A 19952-nucleotide genomic window follows, 5' to 3' on the forward strand; every position below is an offset into this window, starting at 1 on the left:
TCAATCATTAATCGTCTTCCTGTAGCTGGCTATTTTTAGCGCCCCTCTGTCCTGTCCTCTGCATTAGAATCCATTTTTAATCAGACCACATATTAGACCCAGAGAATCTACGGTGAGTCTTTACAAATTAAATATAAATTGAATCTCCTCAAAACTTTCTGTTTACAGTACAGAATATAATATTACTGTCAGTTTCACTAGAATGGTTAGCAGTACAAGAAGATTGTATCATCAGAATAGGTCTCTGGTCATGTTGTTGCCTCAAAGCCAGGTTCTTATGGTATGGTTGCATGTAATACGCTTATTGTCTGTTGAAGCAGACAATAGTAAATAAATAGCCTTAATGAAACACGTGACAACTGTGAAATCATCTTTTGGCCAGAACTGACTGAAGCTGAAATAACATTCTTATTGAGGTTCTAATATATTATCAAAGCAGTGGTTGTTAGATGAGAATGGGGGGATTACTTATCCAATAGCCCGACTACTTTGCATGGCCCAACCTCTCAGTGTAAAGCTTGAACTCTTTCAGAGTTCAGGTAAAGAGGATGGACCATAGACAGACAGGTAAAACTGCTGGCTGCCCTCCTATTGGCTGTATGTAGCACAGAGCCTATTAGAGGCCACCAGGGACACTATAGCTCAGCTCACACATGGAGGTATAAGAAGAAGAAGCTCTTTGATGTGTAAGCAGCTAAACTAGTCTGTTACATTGGTTTGACATGGAATATAATTCCTTCCAATATGAAATGGTGCAGTGTATAAAATAATCAAAATACCTCTCATATAACCCCAGCACTTTAACTCTCAGCTAGAGACATTACACACAAAGCTTATTACCATTAGCWTWGTACCATTATCCACCTTTTGTTGTTTTACAGTGAACCATTCCACAGGGGCACCAGGTAWGGGCACACCCTTCTCTCATCCYTGTCCGCCTGTCCGTTAGCTTCTGTCTTCTTCTACATTCGGTAGTTCCTTCCCCCTGTGTTTCCTCGACTTGAGTTCTTCTGATGTACCTCCTGAAAAGGGTGGAGGGGGAACAGATTTTTAGGAGGAGAAACATTAGATAAGTGGATTAGGAGAGTGGGRAAAAAACAGCTTTGGGTCMAAACCCAGTRCCTGTGYCTAGAACAACACAGCTGTACAATTAATGGGTGATGATTTCATAACCTTTTGCTATATTGAAAGATCCACAAACAGTACAGTATCGAGTATCCTCCCTACCAGAGCTGATAGGTCATATTTAAACCACAAGCCACCAGAGCGGCACTGACATTCAACACACTGTCCCTCTGCACATGAATAAATCAATGTGATTATATGCATGCCGTTACCCTCTGTAACTAGCATGCCACAAATCTGTTGCAATCTGAGGACCAGGATTTCAGCACAAAATGTACAGTATGAAAGTATAATCTGTCTGGGAGAGAGAGTGCCCATGGGTCTACCACAAAAACCACTTAGTCCTCCGCCCCTTCGCTAATGGCTTTCTTTTTTTGAGGAGAGTTGTAAAATGCACCAAGTCCAAGCTTAAAAGGACGACATGGACACACAGGTGGAATTGGGAAACTAAGGGAGAGGAAAGAAACGTTTCTTCTGGTTGGGTTGACTACTTCGTTTGGACTGGGATTTATTACTAATTAATTTCTGTGCCTGTATTTCCTTCCCTCTCACAAAGAAGTCAATATATGCTGACTGTATTCTGTTGTAACCTGGCCAAGGAGTCATTGACTTTGTATCTACTAAACGAAGGTATAAACAGCTACTTATAACAAAGACAAGTATGCATCACATATGATGGTAGTCATGGTACCAATCATAGCATGCTATATTCTACACTGAACAAAAATATAAACACAACATGTAAGTGTTGGTCATGAGCTGAAATTATAGATCCCAGACATTTTCCATATGCACAAAAAGCTTATTTCTCTCAAATTTGGTCCACAAATTTGTTTACACCCCTGTCAGTGATCATTTCTCCTTTGCCAAGATAATGGCTGGGCTGGGTTCGCGCCCAGGCTCTGTCGCAGCCGGCCGCAACCGGGAGATCCGTGGGGCGACGCACAATTGGCATAGCGTCGTCCGGGTTAGGGAGGGTTTGGCCGGTAGGGAGGGTTTGGCCGGTAGGGATATCCTTGTCTCAGTATGTAAAAAATTTAATAAAATGTATGCACTCTACTGTAAGTCGCTCTGGATAAGAGCGTCTGCTAAATGACTAAAATGTCAAATGTAAATAATCCATCCACCTGACAGGTGTGGCATATCAATAAGATGATTAAACAGCATGATCATTACACAGGTACACCTTGTGCTGGGGACAATAAAAGGCAACTCTAAAATGTGCAGTTTTGTCACACAACACAATTCTACAGATGTCGGAAGTTTTGAAGGAGCATGCAATTGGCATGCTGACTGCAGGAATGTTCACCAGAGCTGTTGCCAGAGAGCTGGATGTTAATTTCTCAAATTATTCCTCTTTAGAGAATTTGGCAGTGTGTCCAACCGGCCTCACAACCGCAGACCACGTGTAACCATGCCAGCCCAGGACATCCATATCTGGCTTCTTCACCTGTGGCCACCCGGACAGCTGATGAAACTGTGGGTTTGTACAACCGAAGAATTTCTGCACAACTGTCAGAAACTGTTTCAGGGAAGCTCATCTGCGTGCTCTTCGTCCTCACCAGGGTCTTGACCTGACTGCAGTTTGGCATCGTAACCGACCTCAGTGGTCAAATTGTCACCTATGATGGTCATTGGCTGGAAAAGTGTGCTCTTCATGGATGAATCCCGGTTTCAACTGTACTGGGAAGAAGTGTGGGTGAGCCCCATGACACAAGGATCTGTACACAATTCCTGGAAGCTGAAAATGTCCCAGTTTTTCCATGGCCTGCATACTCACAAGACATGTCACCCATTGAGCATGTTTGGGATGCTCTGGATTGACGTGTACCACAGCATGTTCCAGTTCACGCCAATATCCAGCAACTTCGCACAGCCATTGAAGAGGAGTGGGACAACATTCCACAGGCCACAATCACAAGCATGAACAACTCTATGCGAAGGAGCTGTGTCGCGCTGCATGAGGCAAATGTTGGTCACACCAGATACTGACTGGTTTTCTGATCCACACCCCTACCTTTTCTTTAGGATATCTGTATTCCCAGTCATATGATATCCATAGATTAGGGCCTAATTTATTTATTTCCTTATATGAATTGTAACTCTTGAGTTAAGTCTTAGAAATTGTTGCATGTTGCATTTATATTTTTGTTCTGTGTAGTTATAGTAGGAAAGTACCACTGCAGTAGTGAAGGACAAACAGCCTACCTTGCAAGATGTGTGACTATGCCCAGATAAAGGTTTCTGTCAGGAAAAATAATAAAACCGTTCAGATATGACACATTTGCTTTCCACTGTGGTAGTTTATTGTCCACAATGGAATAGTTAGCCACTCTCTAAGGGGTAAAAGTCAGTTATTGGTGTTTTCTGTCCTCATCAGCAGCCTTAGCCTTAACATCTTAACTTGGAGTGCTCTGGAAAAAGCCTGACACACAGTGTCTTCGGAAAGTATTCAGACACCTTGACTTTTCCCACATTTTGTTACGTTACAATCTTATTCTAAAATGGATTAAATAAATAAAAATTCTCCACAATCTACACACAATACCCCATAATGCCAAAGCAAAAACAGGCTTTTAGAAATGTTTGCAAATGTATCCAAAATTAAAAACAGAAATACCTTGTAAGTATTCAGACCCTTTGCTATGAGACTCGAAATTGTGCTCAGGTGCATCCTTTTTCCATTGATCATCCTTGAGATGTTTCTACAACTTGATTGGAGTCCACCTGTGGTAAATTCAATTGATTGGACATGATTTGGAAAAGCACACACCTGTCTATATAAGGTCCCACAGTTGACAGTACATGTCAGAACAAAAACCAAGCCATGAGGTCGAAGGAATTGTCCGTAGAGCTCCGAGACAGGGTTGTGTTGAGGCACAGATCTGGGGAAGGGTACCAAAAAATGTCTGTAGCATTGAAGGTCCCCAAGAACCTTCAATACTCCAAAGTGGGCTGTATCACAACCGACCGTGATCGAGAGTCCCATAGGGCGGCGCACAATTGGCCCAGCGTCGTCCGGGTTAGGGGAGGGTTTGGCCAGGGTAGGCCGTCATTGTAAAATAACTATTTGTTCTTAACTGACTTGCCTAGTTAAACAAAGGTAAAATAAAATAATTGTAAAATAACACATTGGCCTCCATCATTCTTAAATGGAAGAAGTTTGGAACCAGCAAGACTCTTATTAGAGCTGGTCGCCCGGCCAAACTGAGTAATAGGGGAGAAGGGCCATACGGTGAAGTATGGTGGTGGCAGCATCATGCTGTGGAGATGTTTTTCAGCGACATGGACTGGGAGACTAGTCAGGATCGAGGCAAAGATGAATGGAACAAAGTACAGAAAGATCCTTGATGAAAACCTGCATCAGAGCGCTCAGGACCTCAGACTGGGGCGAAGGTTCATCTTCCAACAGGACAACGACCCTAAGCACACAGCCAATACAAAGCAGGAGTGGCTTTGAGACAAGTCTCTAAATGTCATTGAGTGGCACAGCCAGAGCCCAGACTTCAACCCGATCAAACATCTCTGAAGAGACCTGAAAATAACTGTGCAGCAATGCTCCCCATCCAACCTGACAGAGCTTGAGAGGACGTGCTGAGAGGAATGGGAGAAACTCCCCAAATACAGGTGTGCCAAGCTTGTAGCGTCATATCCAATCGTCATACCCATATTTCATTATGAGGTATTGTGTGTACATTAATGAGAGAAAACAATTTAATTAATTTTATAATAAGTCTGTAACGTAACAAAATGTAGAAAAAGTCAAGTGGTCTGAATACTTTCTGAATGCACTGTATGATCTAAAAATCAAATATACTGAAAGACCCACTACAATGTTCTATATCTATGTCCATTCTGTTTCGCTGATGTCAACTGTGCATCCTCTTATAATGTATATCTGTTTGGTGCTGTGCTCACCTTCTTGGTTTTTGTCTTGTCTGGGTGCTGTGCTGTCCTACGCTCTGAGCCTCTGTCCACGTTTTGCACTGCAGTACTAACCTTAGGTGTCCTTGGCATGTCTGTGTGACGCTGTGCGCGCACAGAGCGAGCTGCCTTGCCAGACTTGACAGGGGCACAGTACATTTCGAGCCGCCGCAGCTCGCAACTCTGGAAGCAGCACTCGTCCACAATACCACGGTTATGTGACCGCCGTGAACTGGGGCCATAGCCCGTTGGTTTACCTGAGGGACAGAAAGGAAGAAGAATTTGTGTTACTACATGTGAAGACGTAAATAGCATGTAGAGAGCATGTAGAGAGCATGCAGAGAGCATGTAAAGAGCAAGGATAGCTGTCGTTCCAGTTTGTTCTGTAAGTAAATAAAAAAGATAACTGAAGACAGCTTGTTGCTTAGGATTATAATTTTTGGACCTCCGTGTATGTTTGTCTTCGTGTTATAGGTCGAAGTTAAACGTTGAGGTAAAGGGAGAGATCATAGGCATGTTAAGTGTTGTGTCACGGGTGTGTTAAGTCAACCACAGGTGCTTTAAAAGAGCCAATGGAATCATATACAACATAACCCATTACAGTCTTGGATATGGACCAACTTCTTTAGTGCAGATGTCCTGGAAGGTTTTATATCTTTGAGCCGAATTAATCCAAAAAGCTGTAATCATTTGTGGCTGTGCGCCAGACCCTGGGCTCTGTAATAGCTGAGTGCTAACGGCCAGGTTGTGGACTTGATTATTCTGATATATGGACAGTGTTAATGACATTGATTTCTTCACTGCAAAATTTACAGGGTATCGCATTGTACTGTGCGAACCCTTTTTGGCAGCCGTGAGGCAGTAAAAAAGGTCACGGTCACCGTAACATTGAGAATATCACGTTCGGACATTTTATACCCATTAGGCCAAACCTCAACCCCTCGGGGCCCAATCAGCCTGCAGAGAAAGTAGGCCCAGGCCTAAGTCACACTCTCTGGCGGACGGGTTGGTCGTTTCATTCACATTTTCACATGGCAACCCAGCAGCCCTTTATTGCTGACAATGTCAGAGCCAGTTGAACTCTGGATACTGTGGATGCTGTTACAATGCAGCCATGCTGTTGTTTACTAACAACTATATGGCTTTCCTGAACCATGACTAGACCCATAGTTCCCATACGTGCAAAAAACAGGCAGTTGTTGGCACCTAAATTGTGTGTGTGTGTGTGTGGGGGGGGGGGGTCATAGTAATGGCAGGAAGAGAATAAATGAAATGGTTATCAAACACATCCCACACATGGTTTCCATGTGTTCGAAATCAGTTCATTCACTCCATTCTAGCCATTATTATGAGTCGTCCTCCCCTCACCAGCCTCCAGTGGTGAAAAGCCAGAGAGGCTCACTTGGAGGTCTGGTGCTCTTCAGTATGAATCGGAATCTGAGCACTTCTCTGAGAGCCCAAGTCACCTTCTACAGTGATGTGAGTGGTAGGGAGGAGGAAGTTAGGAGTTGCTTTGACACCTGAATGCCAACAGCTTTCGACTCCCTCTCTCCAAACCCACTTTCTTTCAGTGGCCTTTAAAAAAATATCCCACTCTCCATTTACAATTCCCCGCTCACCTCGGGCAATATAGCCTTGATAKGCTTTTCCCTGTTACCAAATGAAATAATAATAATGTAATATGGCATTTACAAGGAGGAAATGCCTTTCCCTTTCAGAGTTAATAGCTCTTGGCCCGGGAGCCTGCCAGTGCTGACAAAGTGCATTAACTTCTGCTCTATGCCTTCCTTATCTTGACAATGTTGTTTTGGACAGAGAGGAGCTCCAATTCAGAAACAGATGCATCTCTCCACAGTTCTCAGTCAGGACCCTGGGTACAGTGTGAAGAAAGATTATGGAGGGAGTTGTACTGTGTGAGAGAAAACACTGATCTCAAGTCAGATGATGAGATATAGTGTGTGTTCATGGATAGTTGAAGGTGAGAGGGTTCTATACTGGCTAAAAGGATGAAAGTAAGAGGGTTCTATACTAGTTAAAATGTTGAAGGTGAGAGGGTTCTATACTGGCTAAAAGGTTGAAGGTGAGAGGGTTCTATACTGGCTAAAAGGTTGAAGGTGCTGCACTGGACAGCAAGAATAGTTGATTCAGCAGGCAAGGTGCTCTAAGTCTAAGAGTACAAAGAGCTAGTTCTCACCCAAGGTCTATAGTTATAGACCCCAGACATCCCCTGTATGATGAGCTTCAACTATGTCCAGATCAACAAGGTCAATCATTGTTTTGAGGATTTGACCACCACAATGAAGCTATAAGTAATCAGGCCATGTTATAGCCTCTTTACAATGAGAACTGCATGTGGAATACACCAGTTTTCACCTTGAGAATGAAAGGTAGCAGGTCTCATTGTTTGAAGACTATTTTAGGACTTTCTTTCTTTCTGTCCTCAGCTGGGCCCAGTTAAAGATGCACTCTCTAACTTTTGTATAATTTCAGCAAGTAGTTTTGATAGTGGTGCTCACGAGCCAAAACGGGTCCCTGCTTTTTGTGTACTACGTCATTCCATTGTGTAGGGCGGCAGGTAGCCTAGCGGTTAGAGTATTTTTATCAGTAACCGAAAGGTCGCTGTTTTGAATACCTGAGCCGACAATGTAAAAAATCTGTCGATGTGCCCTTGAGCAGGGCACTTAACCCTAATTTGGCTGACCCTCTAAAACAACAAATTTCACTGAACCTATCCAGTGTATGTGACAATACATTTTTTTTAAATGTACTATGTCATCCATTTTGTTTGATATGTTACAAATCCAATTCATGCAATTTTTTGTGCTTAAGATCGCGGAGTGCATCTTTAACCCCCGCTTACTGAATGGCATGTTGTAATTAAGTCAGAATAAACCATGATAAATTGTCACTTAACCATTGTTGCTGACGTGTAACAAGGAATTTTCATGACGAGGGAAGCCTTCTTGCGAGGCCGAGCTTGTGATTATTCAATCAGACAGGTTGTATTGTGAGCCAGGAGTCGACTGTGCTGGCCCTGTTTTCCAATCCCTCCCAATAAAGCCCTCCAAATGAACATCCGCTATTATTCTCAAAATAACCTGTAACCTTCTAAACAAACAGCTGGAGAGGAGAGAAATCATCTGGATGCAGATTTTAACATGTATTAGAATCAGCTGTAGCTGGTTGTAAAAAGCAGAAAGCATCAGTAATCAGGTGGAATAGGTTTTGGAAGGTTTTAAGTGCCACGTTTCAAGGGATAACTGACTGTAATCCCTAATGAACAAAGAGTTGGCGTCCTGTGTGCTGTTGTCGTCAACAAACTCAGACAAACCTTCTCCTGCCTGCCGTGTGGTGTGGCCATCCAGCCCGGTGGACAGTGTGAGAAACAGAGGCTGTTTGAGAAGGGGGATCCGTGGTGATTGGTAAAGGCTATTGTTTTGGAGTTTGGTCGCAGCCATTCAGGGCACAGCAGATTAGTGGTAGGCTACACGTCTTTTGTTTGTGTCACGGTGTCATAGACAGACACCCACTACTACAGATTAGGGTGCAGTTTTGTTTTGGTGTTGTGTGTTGTTGCACACATCTATTGGATGGAAGGGGGCCCATGTGCCCTTTTTGTAGGGTGAATGAGTTTGAATAGATTAGATTTAGATCTAAGCGCTGCATAACAATTGTTTGGCTGCGTAGAGAGAGGCTCCATCATGACTTGAAAGAAGGAATGTCTGCAACTCTGTAATGCTCCCCAGTGGTTTATTAAGATGCACACAAGACAAGGTTTTGATCCCACTTGGATCCTTGTCAGGTCAGTCGACAATGTCTTAGCTGAAGAGCAAGGCAGCCTGTTAAGATCAACCTGCCTGAGATGCACACAAGCTAGAGGGATCTTTTCATCAAGCAGCATTGACCTTTTGGCAGTCTATTTTTTTTATAACCTTTATTTAACTAGGCAAGTCAGTTAAGAACACATTTTTATTTACAATGACGGCCTAGGAACAGTGGGTTAACTGCCTTGTTCAGGGGCAGAATGACAGATCCTTGTCAGCTCGGGGATTCGATCTAGCAACCTTTCGGATACTGGCCCAACGCCCTAACCACTAGGCTACCTGCCGCCCACAGCATGATGGTAGTGCCACAACAGCAGAGAGGCATGGGTTGAAATATAAACCGTACCTTTAACTACCATTATTGTGCTCATGATCATGCTGAAGTTGCTATGAGGTTTTTATTTGTTATGTTCAGTGCATTCGTGAAGTATTCAGACCCCTTCCCTTTTTCCACATTTTGTTACGTTACAGCCTTATTCTAAAATGGATTAAATTAATACAAATCCTCATCAGTTTACACACAATACCCCATAAAGACAAAGCGAAAATMGTTTTTTAGAAAATTTTGCAAATGTGCAAAGAATGTAAAACATAAATAGCTTATTAACATAAGTATTCAGACCCTTTGCTATGAGACTCAAAATTGAGCTCAGGTACATCCTGTTTCCATTGATTATCCTTGAGATGTTTCTACAACTTGATTGGAGTCCACCTGTGGTAAATTAAATTGATTGGACATGATTTGGAAAGGCACACACCTGTCTATATAAGGTCTCACAGTTGACAGTGCATGTCAGAGCAAAAACCAAGCCATGAGGTCGAAGGTATTGTTCGTAGAGTACTGAGACAGGATTGTGTCGAGGCACAGATCTGGGGAAGGGTACCAAAACATTTCTGCAGCATTGAAGGTCCCCAAGAACACAGTGGCCACCATCATTCTTAAATGGAAGAAGTTTGTAACCACCTCAAGAGTTCCGCTGTGGAGAAGGGAGAACCTTCCAGAAGGACAACCAACTCTGCAGCACTCCACCAATCAGGCCTTTATGGTAGAGTGCCCAGACGCAAGCCACTCCTCAGTAAAAGGCACATAACAGCTCGCTTGGAGTTTGCCAAAAGGCACCTAAAGGACTCTCAGACAATAAGAAATAAGATTCTCTGGTCTGATGAAACCAATATTGAACTCTTTGTCCTGAATACCAAGCGTCACATCTGGAAGAAACCTGGCACCATGCCTACTGTGAAGCATGGTGGTGGCAGCATCATGATGTGGGGATGTTTTTCAGCAGCAGGGACTGGGAGACTAGTCAGGATCGAGGCAAAGATAAACAGTGCAAAGTACAGAGAGATCCTTGATGAAAACCTGCTCCAGAGCGCTCAGGACCTCAGACTGGGGCGAAGGTTCACCTTCCAACAGGACAACGACCCTAAACACAAAGCCAAGACAACGTAGGAATGGCTTCTGAACAAGTCTCTGAATGTCCTTGAGCCAGAGCCCGGAGCTCTGGAGACCTGAAAATAGCTGTGCAGCAACGCTCCCCATCCAAACTGACAGAGGTTGAGAGGATCTGCGGAGAAGAATGGGAGAAACTCCCCAAATACAGGTGTGCCAAGCTTGTAGCGTCATACCCAAGAAGACTCAAGGCTGTAATCGCTGCCAAAGGTTCTTCACCAAAGCACTGAGTAAAGGGTCTGAATACTTATGTAAATGGGATATTTCAGTTTTTAATTTATAATAAATTTGCAAACATTTCTAAAAAAACAGTTTTTGCTTTGTCATTATGGGGTATTGTGTGTAGATTGATTAGGAAAAAAAACAATTTAATCAAATTTATAATAAGGCTGTAATGTAACAAAATGTAGAAAAAGTCAAGGGGTCTGAATACTTTCCGAAGTAAAGAATGCAACATGCAACAATTTCAATGATTTTACTGAATTACAGTTCATATAAGGAAATCAGTCAATTGAAGTAAATTCATTAGGATCTAATCTATGGATTTTATGACTGGGCAGGTGGTGCAGTCATGGGTGGGCCTGGGAGCGGATAAGCCGGCCAATAAGAATGATTTTTTCCCCCAAAAACAGCTATATTACAGACAGAAATACTCCTCGGTTTCATCAGCTGTCTGGGTGGCTGGTGTCAGTCGATCCCGCAGGTGAAGAAGGTCCTAGGCTGGCGTGGTTAGGCGGCTTATGGTAGAGAAATTACCATTAAATTATCTGGCAACAGCTCTGATGGACATTCCTACAGTCAGCATGCCAATTGCACGCTCCCTCAAAACTTGAGACATCTCTGGCATTGTCTTGTGTGACAAAACTGCACATTTCAGAGTGGCCTTCTATTGTCCCCAGCACAAGGTGCACCTTTGTAATGAACATGCTGTTTAATCAGCTTCTTGATATGCCATACCTGTCAGGTGGATGGATTATCTTGGCAAGGAGTGATGCTCTCTAACAGGGCTGTAAACAAATTTGTGCACAAAATTGGAGAAATAAGCTTTTTGTGCTTATGGAAAATGTCTGTGATCTTTTATTACAGTTCATGAAACATGGGACCAAAACTTTACATGTTGCGTTTATATTTTTGTTCAGTATATTTGAACGACTTCTGAGACAAAAGTCAAAGAGGCAGGCCACTCACTGCTCCATCCTGCTACTTGGATAAAGCTATGCTGGAGACACTGCAGCACATAGCTCACATTCCTCAAACGAGTAAGGCTGGAAAGACAAGGCTCTCCTCCAGAGTGGGCACAGAAAGGATCTAGGTTTTACAGCCTCGCTGTGGATAGTAAAAAACAGTGAATTCTTGGAACCGGTGCAGCGCACTGCTTGTGGAGTGTCAGGGAGTTTATGGATTGTCGGGGTCTACGAAAGCTGCTATAGACCTGGAAACTACCTCTTTATCACTGGTACCACAAAGAGTTTATAGCCTAGCTAAATTTCCCTCACATTTTCAACTGAGGTTTTGTCTGCTTTTGTTAGGTAATTAAATGCCAGTATGTAAGGGCATTTAGGATCCTAACTCAGTGAGTTAGGGTCTCGTGGTATGGGATAGACTGGATGGGCCAGGCAGTTCAAAATTATGTGACATAGCAAGCTTGGCTAGCTCTGGCTAGTTACAGTCTAGGAACCATTTACCAAGGTTTAAGTTTCAGTTTTAGACCTAAGTAGAGGCCTCAGATGAAACTGTAGGCTATAATAATGTGGGCACAATGTGGACAATATCTGTACGAGTTCTTTATGGTCGAGCCTGGCCAACATCTCCAATAGAACAGGTTTATTTCATCTCAAACCTTTGTGTCTTGACTCCAAACTGACAGAACTCACATCTAACATCCCCATCCTGTCCTTTTCCTGAGATGTCTCTTTGTTCTGCAGAGTAGTTCTTTAGTGAGGATGGTCAACGTTCTCATTTCAGCACTCCATGGAAAAAACAACACCTTTTCACAGTGACAAAGTGCACACAAAGTGCAAGCAGGAGGCCTTTCTTTCTTTAGTGCTGAGTGCCTTCTGCTGAGTGTGTGTGTTCAGGTCCAGTGTGTAAAACTAGAGAGGTGGGGAGGTGGAGGGGAGGGGGGCATCCTGATCATCCTGTAATCCCCCATAATCCCCTGCTGCTCCGGGACAAGGCCTAGCTGTGTGTGTAGTGAGGCTGATGTGCTGTTTACACGTTCTCCACTCTCCTACTCCAGCTGCTTCAAATAGAATAGACACAGAGAGACAAACAAGGCTGAGAAAGGATAGGATGGCTCATCAATGGCTGCTTAAAAGCAATTTACTCCCCTCCTCTGTTCCTMGTTCTGTTTAAACTACATGCTGTTGGGAGGGCGWTGKCACAGTGCCAATCTGAATTCGTTTTCATCTCGACTRTAAATGTWTCTYATGTACAACTCTYTCTGAGCTAGTGGCTTATGACATGGCATTATGAGACAAAAAGGACAAGACTGGTTTGTCTATTGCCCTGTGTGGCTGAATCTCTGTGCCGTTTGCTGAATAGGTTTATCTCTGACCCTGACATGGTTCCTTCTGACTAAAATGTATATGACTAATACATTTCCGAATACTCCCAGCATCATCCACATTAGAGATTTGGTATATGCCATGACATTGTATTTATGGAGTTACTAAGAGAAAGGTGGTGCGCCATAGAAGTCCTTTTTCATTTTAGTCAGTTGTAATTTTCCACATCCTAGTCCTCTGGAGTGTAGGTGCATCATAGGGGTTCACTATTAGACTGTGAGAGGAAATTCTTCATAATAGAATAACCAGCTCTATCCAGAGTACATTACAGGAAGTGGGTGTGATATAGAATAAAAGCTCAGGAAGAGTTGATTCATGTCTTCCAGAGAATCTACAGTACCCCACTGATCAGAGAATGTTCCTACCGATTTTCCTCACAATTTTCCTGTCGTCCAGTGTTCCTATTTGCAAACTGGGGTTACCCAGATTCTGTTCAAAAGACCCCCACGAAGACCAGATTCATGGTATGTCTGTATATCCACTCTACTCCACTCAACCCGGGAGGAGTTTGCCTGCTAAAGCATTACTAAGACAACTGAGGATTTCTGGGTCAGGCTAATAATTGGAAAAACTGACTACGGTTGTGGATTTAGTTTTTCTTCTTCAGACCACATTTTGTTTCAATAAAATATTTTTCCACCGAGTAGTATTTCACATTTCTGTCAAGGTAATGAAATCTGAAGTCTTGAAATGCAAGTGAGGCTACTTTAGCAGTGACATGGTGGGTAAGGTGGATTGGCCCTGCGTCTCAGCCCGCAGAAAGCCCAGTGTCGCTGCAACACTCTGGGGACACATCATCACTATGGTGGCTACCAAGTTCAACATGGTGCAGCAGACTGGAGGAGAAGAGTTCAGGTCGGGAGCAGACCAGACCTGACGACCGCACGGAGCTGTCACACTTCCCAGTGCAAGAGACGACAGAGCCGAAAATGGATAACCCAGATATCTCACTTAAAGACTCATTGTTATACATGTGGTTCCATCTGACAGCAGGAGAGAGAGACATACTGTCCACACAGCGAGCCACCTGCTGTACATACCTCAATGTTCCTTTCCAGAAAGAATGGAGTGTGCCTGAAATGTCCTCGACTCAATGTACCTTTTTTAACACGAGAACAAGGCATTGATGGATGGGCACTTTGCAGCTCAATGATCGCACAGTACAGTATATAGTCACATGGAGGTATGCAGTCTAGTTCCAAACCTCGACAGATTGAATTCCCAGAGCCAAATAAGGTCTATCTGAGGTCTGTGAGTTCATGATAGGAATGATTTGCTATTTCTGTCCATTGTTCGGTTCATCAATTAATCATCATAGAATAATCTTGTTGAAGATACAGTTCTATTCCAAATACAAGGCAATGCAGCAAGTTCTGGCAACTCAAGATTATATTACATAGGCCATGTGAAGTAGTGAAGTAGCCTGATTGATAAAAAAGGTGCAGAAATCCCTTAAACACTCAGAGAACACATAAACCCCTTTCACAGTCTCACATCATCACATCTCCCAGATCGTCTCTCACCTCATCAAAAGTCTTTACACATATTAAATATTTCATCAAGTTCCCAGAAGAATTGTTATCACGCAAATATTCTCAACTCTGTCACAACTAGTCAAAACCCCCCACCCCCTCAAGAGAACTTTCAATTAAGTCTGATTAAGTTGGAGCATAGAGCCTCTTTCAAGATTGACATCTCTGAGCTGTATTGATATGTCAATGTCAGAGATACAAAAAGATGGTGCACAATAATTGTTTAGCCTTGGAGAGGTGGTAAAGAGAGACTTGACACTTGTATGTGCAGTGATTTCATTCAATACCAGCTAGGGACCCTCAAGGCACCACATTCAGTATATGGCACTAATGAGCCAAACCACAACCTTTCTGAGTCCATGGTTCTAATGGGAAGAAGTAGTCCCCTGAGGGAAGGATCAGGGTCCATATCATAGGAACACTGGCTACTGATGAGTGGGAGAACGCAACACCTTGACACAGCTCAGTACTGCCATATATTGCATGTTGTTCTGGCCTTTGTGCCTCCAATGGAAAATAGGAGATTTAAGTCCTGGATTCTTAGCGGATGGTTTTCTTTGGGTAGCTTTCCCCATTTCTGGTGGAAAAAAAGTTCACTGCAACATTTATGTCTTTCCCTTCTCCTTCTTACAGATAGTCAGCCTCAATTCCACTTAAAACCCCATCTCCATAGACCCGGCAGCTGTTTCAATGAGAATAATATACATATAGCTGTTTAACATCATTCTACACTTCATTTACCTCTCAGCAACCCCCAGAACCCCATTCCTGCTTCAAGATTCTATATATTCCATTAGTCTAAGTCAGTAGTCCATCACAATCAGGGATAGAGACTAAATATACATAGGCATCTATACTCATCAACTCTTTCAAATCTGATAAGTCTACAGCTGAAATGTTTAATAGGAGTGAGGAAAAAGACAGAGGGAATGATTATTAGAAAGTGAAGGCCAGATGAGAGAGATCTGATACTGTTTAATTTATGAGGTTGCGCATTAGCGCTTTGTGAGAATGGAGCAGCAGCAATCCTTTATGAATAAATAAAAGGTGCACTTACTGAAATAAAAGCCTCTCTCTCCACACACAAACTGCAGCGTGTCCACCAGCTCCGCCCCACACAGGGTCTCGGGCCCCGCCCCTGTTGCCGCCGAAGTCAGGGTTAGGATGCACAGCAGCAGTGAGAGGGTGTGGGTACAGGAGACACAGCACATCGCACTCTGCGTTCAATGGGGAGAAGGGCACAGTTAGTAGGGCATGGCAGGCAGAGAATGTCGTCAGTCTCACCTTCCATATCCTATTTCACCAGTGTCAGTATAACTTGATGGCAGTGATTTCATATGCCTTCACCAGCCTATTTCAACACCATCGTCATTTTGATTACTATACATTCGCGAAATATATAGCTAGGTTTTCTAATAGGTTCACAATAAGTGAAGGAACAGGTGTCTATGGAACCGTGACGTCCAAAACAATCGCACAATCATAATACAAAGAGCCTACAATAATACCAGTCTATGAGTTTTGGTCAGGATTTACGCACGACTTACGTACGTATGGCCCTTGAAGTGTATTAACCCTTACAAGCATATTAGGATGTATGGAGCAGTGACTGCACGAGCCGCTTCCTGAGGAGAGAGTGCTTTCCCGGTTCGAAGATCATACACATCATTATCTTGTCGGTAGGCTATTTCACTGATAATATTCCTGCAGCCATCAGACAGTGATGTTTCACAACCCGATAATTCAACTTTTGGGGTGTCCTAATAAAGAACAATTGCATAGGAATTAGTCACAGAGAGTGAAAGGTATGCATAAAACTAATGCAGAAATCAATCAATGCGATAAGATATCTTTAAAATCGATTGTTCCCAAACAGTGGTTTATCTTCTTTAAGTAGGCTTAGTTTTAAGATAATGCAATGATGCCCTTGGTTTCTCTCATTCTCAGCTCCAAAAACGATCGCTCAGGACAGGAGCCACAGAGCCAAGGATCTTGCCTATCCAAACATGAGATGGAAAACGGTTCACGCGCCAAACCCAGCAGATGAAGCATAACGGGACAAATTTACATAATAAAGAGAATATACACAGGATTCGTATACATCACAACCGCTACCACATAGTTATCCTGCCCAAAGGGCGCATTCTTAAACGCCTTAAGCCCTTCCTTATTGTTTGTTTTCATACAATCCAATGTGGTATCCAAATGCGGAGTCAGCAGAAATTACTTTGAAAGTTCAGTAACGTATGCAGCAACATTAGTGGTTTATATTCATGGAAACGGCACCGGTCAGCGCGCACTGCGCAAACGTGTCGAAACTCATGTTGGAAACGCATTGAAACATCCACACGAGTGTGTTAACTCATGCACGCAGACATGCCAACATAACCTTATTTTCGTAAAGTCAATTAAAGTAAATGTTATAGCTAGGCTACAAAGAATGTCTATGTGAAAACAGTCAAACGTGCACTCACAGAAAATGCATGCACATCTACCTGCTGACATGTTCTGATAGACATTTTGAAATAGTCTATAATAAAACCGATTTGTACCTTAAATCCCTGAACTAAAATCATCTGCTATAATCAAACATGGGTCTTTATTAATTTGTGTTTTGATACTGCAAATAAATCAGTTTGGTTCTTGCAACAAAAAAAACAAAAAAAAAGAGTAAGTAAGGTGACATTCTGATGTCAAAGGAAATTATTTAAAGTTACCTTGAAGACATCACATAAATGCCACTGAAAGAAATGACCGCTAGACATCCCCACGGGTCTCCGCACGACAAAGCCCAGCAAAAATGAACTTGTTTGAAGTCATTAAAAACAGTGAGAAAGAAGATAAGATGCAGGCAATGTCACATCTCAATATTCCGACTTTGTTCCATTGCGCAGGATCGTTTTGGAGAAGTGAGATTTAGCGAACAGGAGACGGATTTAGAGAGAAAATCCCTCACATGTATCTACATTACACAGACATTTTCAACAGGAAACAGCTGGGGCAGCATTTGCCTTCTCCTCATCCTAAGTTATTCATTAAGGATTTTGGGCACATATTCAAATAACGTCATCATTGATACTTTTCTTAGAATGGGATTGAATTTTGATCTCTTTAAGGCTTGGTTAGTAGTTCAAGATAGAGCAAGACCCATACCAACCGCTCTTCTCAAAGCTTGTTATGTGTAGAAATCTCATGGATGAGTTGTTATAGGCGTTGGAAAATATAATTATTGTCCATGAAGCGCTCGTGCGTAATTTATGTGGCACATGTAGGCTATGTGTCTTCATATTCATCATCTATTACATACATATCTATCTCCAACTTTTGATTTAGTGGGCTGATTCATCATCATGATTTAAAGATTTTCATAAACTACAATATTTGAGTGTTTATGTACAGTGCACACACAGTCAACAGTTTTAATGGATAGCCTGCACATTGGTYTCCTTTTTCATACAATTCATATACGTTTATATTCATATATGTGAATATCATCCCTGTCCTCAGGTCATCAGGATTAAAATCCTACATCTAACCACCTGATTATTCATGTAGTTTTATACATGTAGTTTTAAATGTCCTCTTGTCAGGTCTATCTGTGCACACCATGGCAATAAATCCTATTTTACAATGCAAATATTATGACCACTCAGTGTTTGTCACTGAACAATGTATTGCCACTTGACAGACCAAATGTGGGCTTTTTCCCAATCTGTGAATCTGCACCTTGCTGTCCCCTTGAATTGACATGTGTCCTAGTATCTGTTGACAACACTCTTTCCATGGAAAATATGTATGCCCTTGAATAGGACAATCCTCTTTTTCCCAATAAAGGGCAGTGTTTTGAAAGACCACTACCTAATTGTCCCAGGGCTTAAAGAGGGTTGATTTTGCCAGCACTGATCCAATCACTAAACAGGAGATCAGTGCTGACCCAATCATAAAGCAGGACATCAGCAGCACAGCTCCAGTTAGCTCAGACAGTGTTCAGCGCATCACATAAACAAGGACGTATCTAGAGAGGGCAGTGCGTGGACACAAACAGGCAAACATGACACCTTATAATGCCACCAAAGTGGGTCACAACATGCAAGCATATTCAAAGACGTCGCAGGGTGTATGAGGACATTCAATTCACCTATTTAAACCTAATATGGGCAGATAGTGCCTACATTCATATACCGTTTTCACTCATTGCAATATGTTATGCATAACACTTACCAGTGTTAAGTGGATGAGCACAGCAGGGAATATAAAAGGTTTCAAGATGCCTTGATAACTATGATCAAGCCAGACATCCTATCCACCCCAAAGCCTACTGCCTCCAAAGGTCCTCCCTGCCCCTGGCTTAGCTACAGCTCCAGCAGATTGGGTGTATTGTCATCACCATTAAGTCATTGTCTCTCTCTTCAGTTCAGAACATTGGGGCATTATCATCCAAAATGCTGAATGGCACAAAACAGGAGCACAATGCACCTGTAGCGACCTGGGTGTCGGGGTGTGTGAAATCAGACGCAGGAACAGCAGAGCTTCAATACGGTGATTTTTAATTCCCAACCGGCAAACCAAAATGTCCAACACGGACTTACTGGGTGTCATAAACACCTGTCTACAAACACGGGAGACAAACCCAGTATACAATACAATAAACCACTCCCGAAATCCACAGCTACAGACGAACAATCCCGCACAAAGAAGCCTACGGGCTGGCTGACTAATAAAGCCACACTAATTAACAACTTAACTGAACACAGGTGATACAAATAAACACATAAGGAGGGGGAGGAAAAAGAGTCAGTGGCAGCTAATAGGCCGGTGACGACGACCGCCGAGCGCCACCCGAACGGGAAGGAGAGCCTGCCTCGGTTGAAGTCGTGACAGCACCATACACATTTTCACTCCCTGCTGTGTATTGTGTCATGGTAATGAGTAACCATATAATAGTAAACAATGATGCACCCCTGATTAAAGACAAAGCTGCTTGAGCTGACCTTGTCAAATCAGGGAAATCAAAATAAAACTCCTCTGGTTCCAAGAAACTTACAGAAACCTCGCTATCAATCCGTGTTTTCTGATGAAAAGCTMATCTAATTTGGCAACCATCTTCTCAGGTGATTATAAGTCCCACTTCCATGAATTATGACAAATATGACTGTTATCATTACTACTGGGGTATGGCTATAATGATGGCCTGTTCTTGTCTGATTATCCCCCAATGCAGTAGTAGACTGACCTTTCTTTCCTTCTCCTGCCCACTCCAATATGCAGCATTCAGGGTTGTACCTCTGCCAGCTCTCTCTCTCTCTGTCTCCCACTCTGTCTCCCTCTCTGTCTCTCTCTCTCTGTCTCTCTTATTCTCCCTTTCTTTCTGTCTATCTGCCCTTCTCTCTCTCGCTCTCCCTCTGTCTCTCTCTGTCTCTCTCTCTCTCCCTTGCTCTCCCCTCTCTCTATCTATCTTTATCTTTCTCTCTCTCTCTCTCTCTTTCTCTCTCTCTCTCTCTCTCTCTCTCTTTCTCTCTCTCTTCCGCCC

At 42.9% G+C, this 19952-nt stretch overlaps 1 protein-coding gene across 3 annotated transcripts; it reads right to left on the reverse strand.

Moving 5' to 3' along the window:
- Positions 1–6: 6 nt before the first annotated feature.
- Positions 7–17423, reverse strand: LOC111982846 (insulin-like growth factor 1). Of its 3 annotated transcripts, XM_024014482.2 has the most exons (5): positions 17140–17423; positions 15480–15639; positions 5044–5306; positions 3334–3369; positions 7–1022 (listed from the first exon to the last, which is right to left on the reverse strand). In XM_024014482.2, exons 1-5 carry the CDS (start codon positions 17185–17187, stop codon positions 963–965), a joined length of 567 nt encoding a protein of 188 aa, XP_023870250.1. In that variant the 5' UTR covers positions 17188–17423; the 3' UTR covers positions 7–962. The 3 variants fall into 3 exon arrangements, with proteins under 3 accessions (XP_023870250.1, XP_023870267.1, XP_023870258.1); XM_024014499.2 differs by lacking the exon at positions 3334–3369 and having other exon boundaries at positions 5125–5306; positions 17140–17422; XM_024014490.2 differs by lacking the exon at positions 3334–3369 and having other exon boundaries at positions 17140–17422.
- Between the last annotated feature and the right edge of the window lie 2529 nt (positions 17424–19952).

The sequence above is a fragment of the Salvelinus sp. IW2-2015 genome, linkage group LG3, assembly GCF_002910315.2.
Source record: "Salvelinus sp. IW2-2015 linkage group LG3, ASM291031v2, whole genome shotgun sequence".
Lineage (NCBI taxonomy): Eukaryota > Metazoa > Chordata > Actinopteri > Salmoniformes > Salmonidae > Salvelinus > Salvelinus sp. IW2-2015.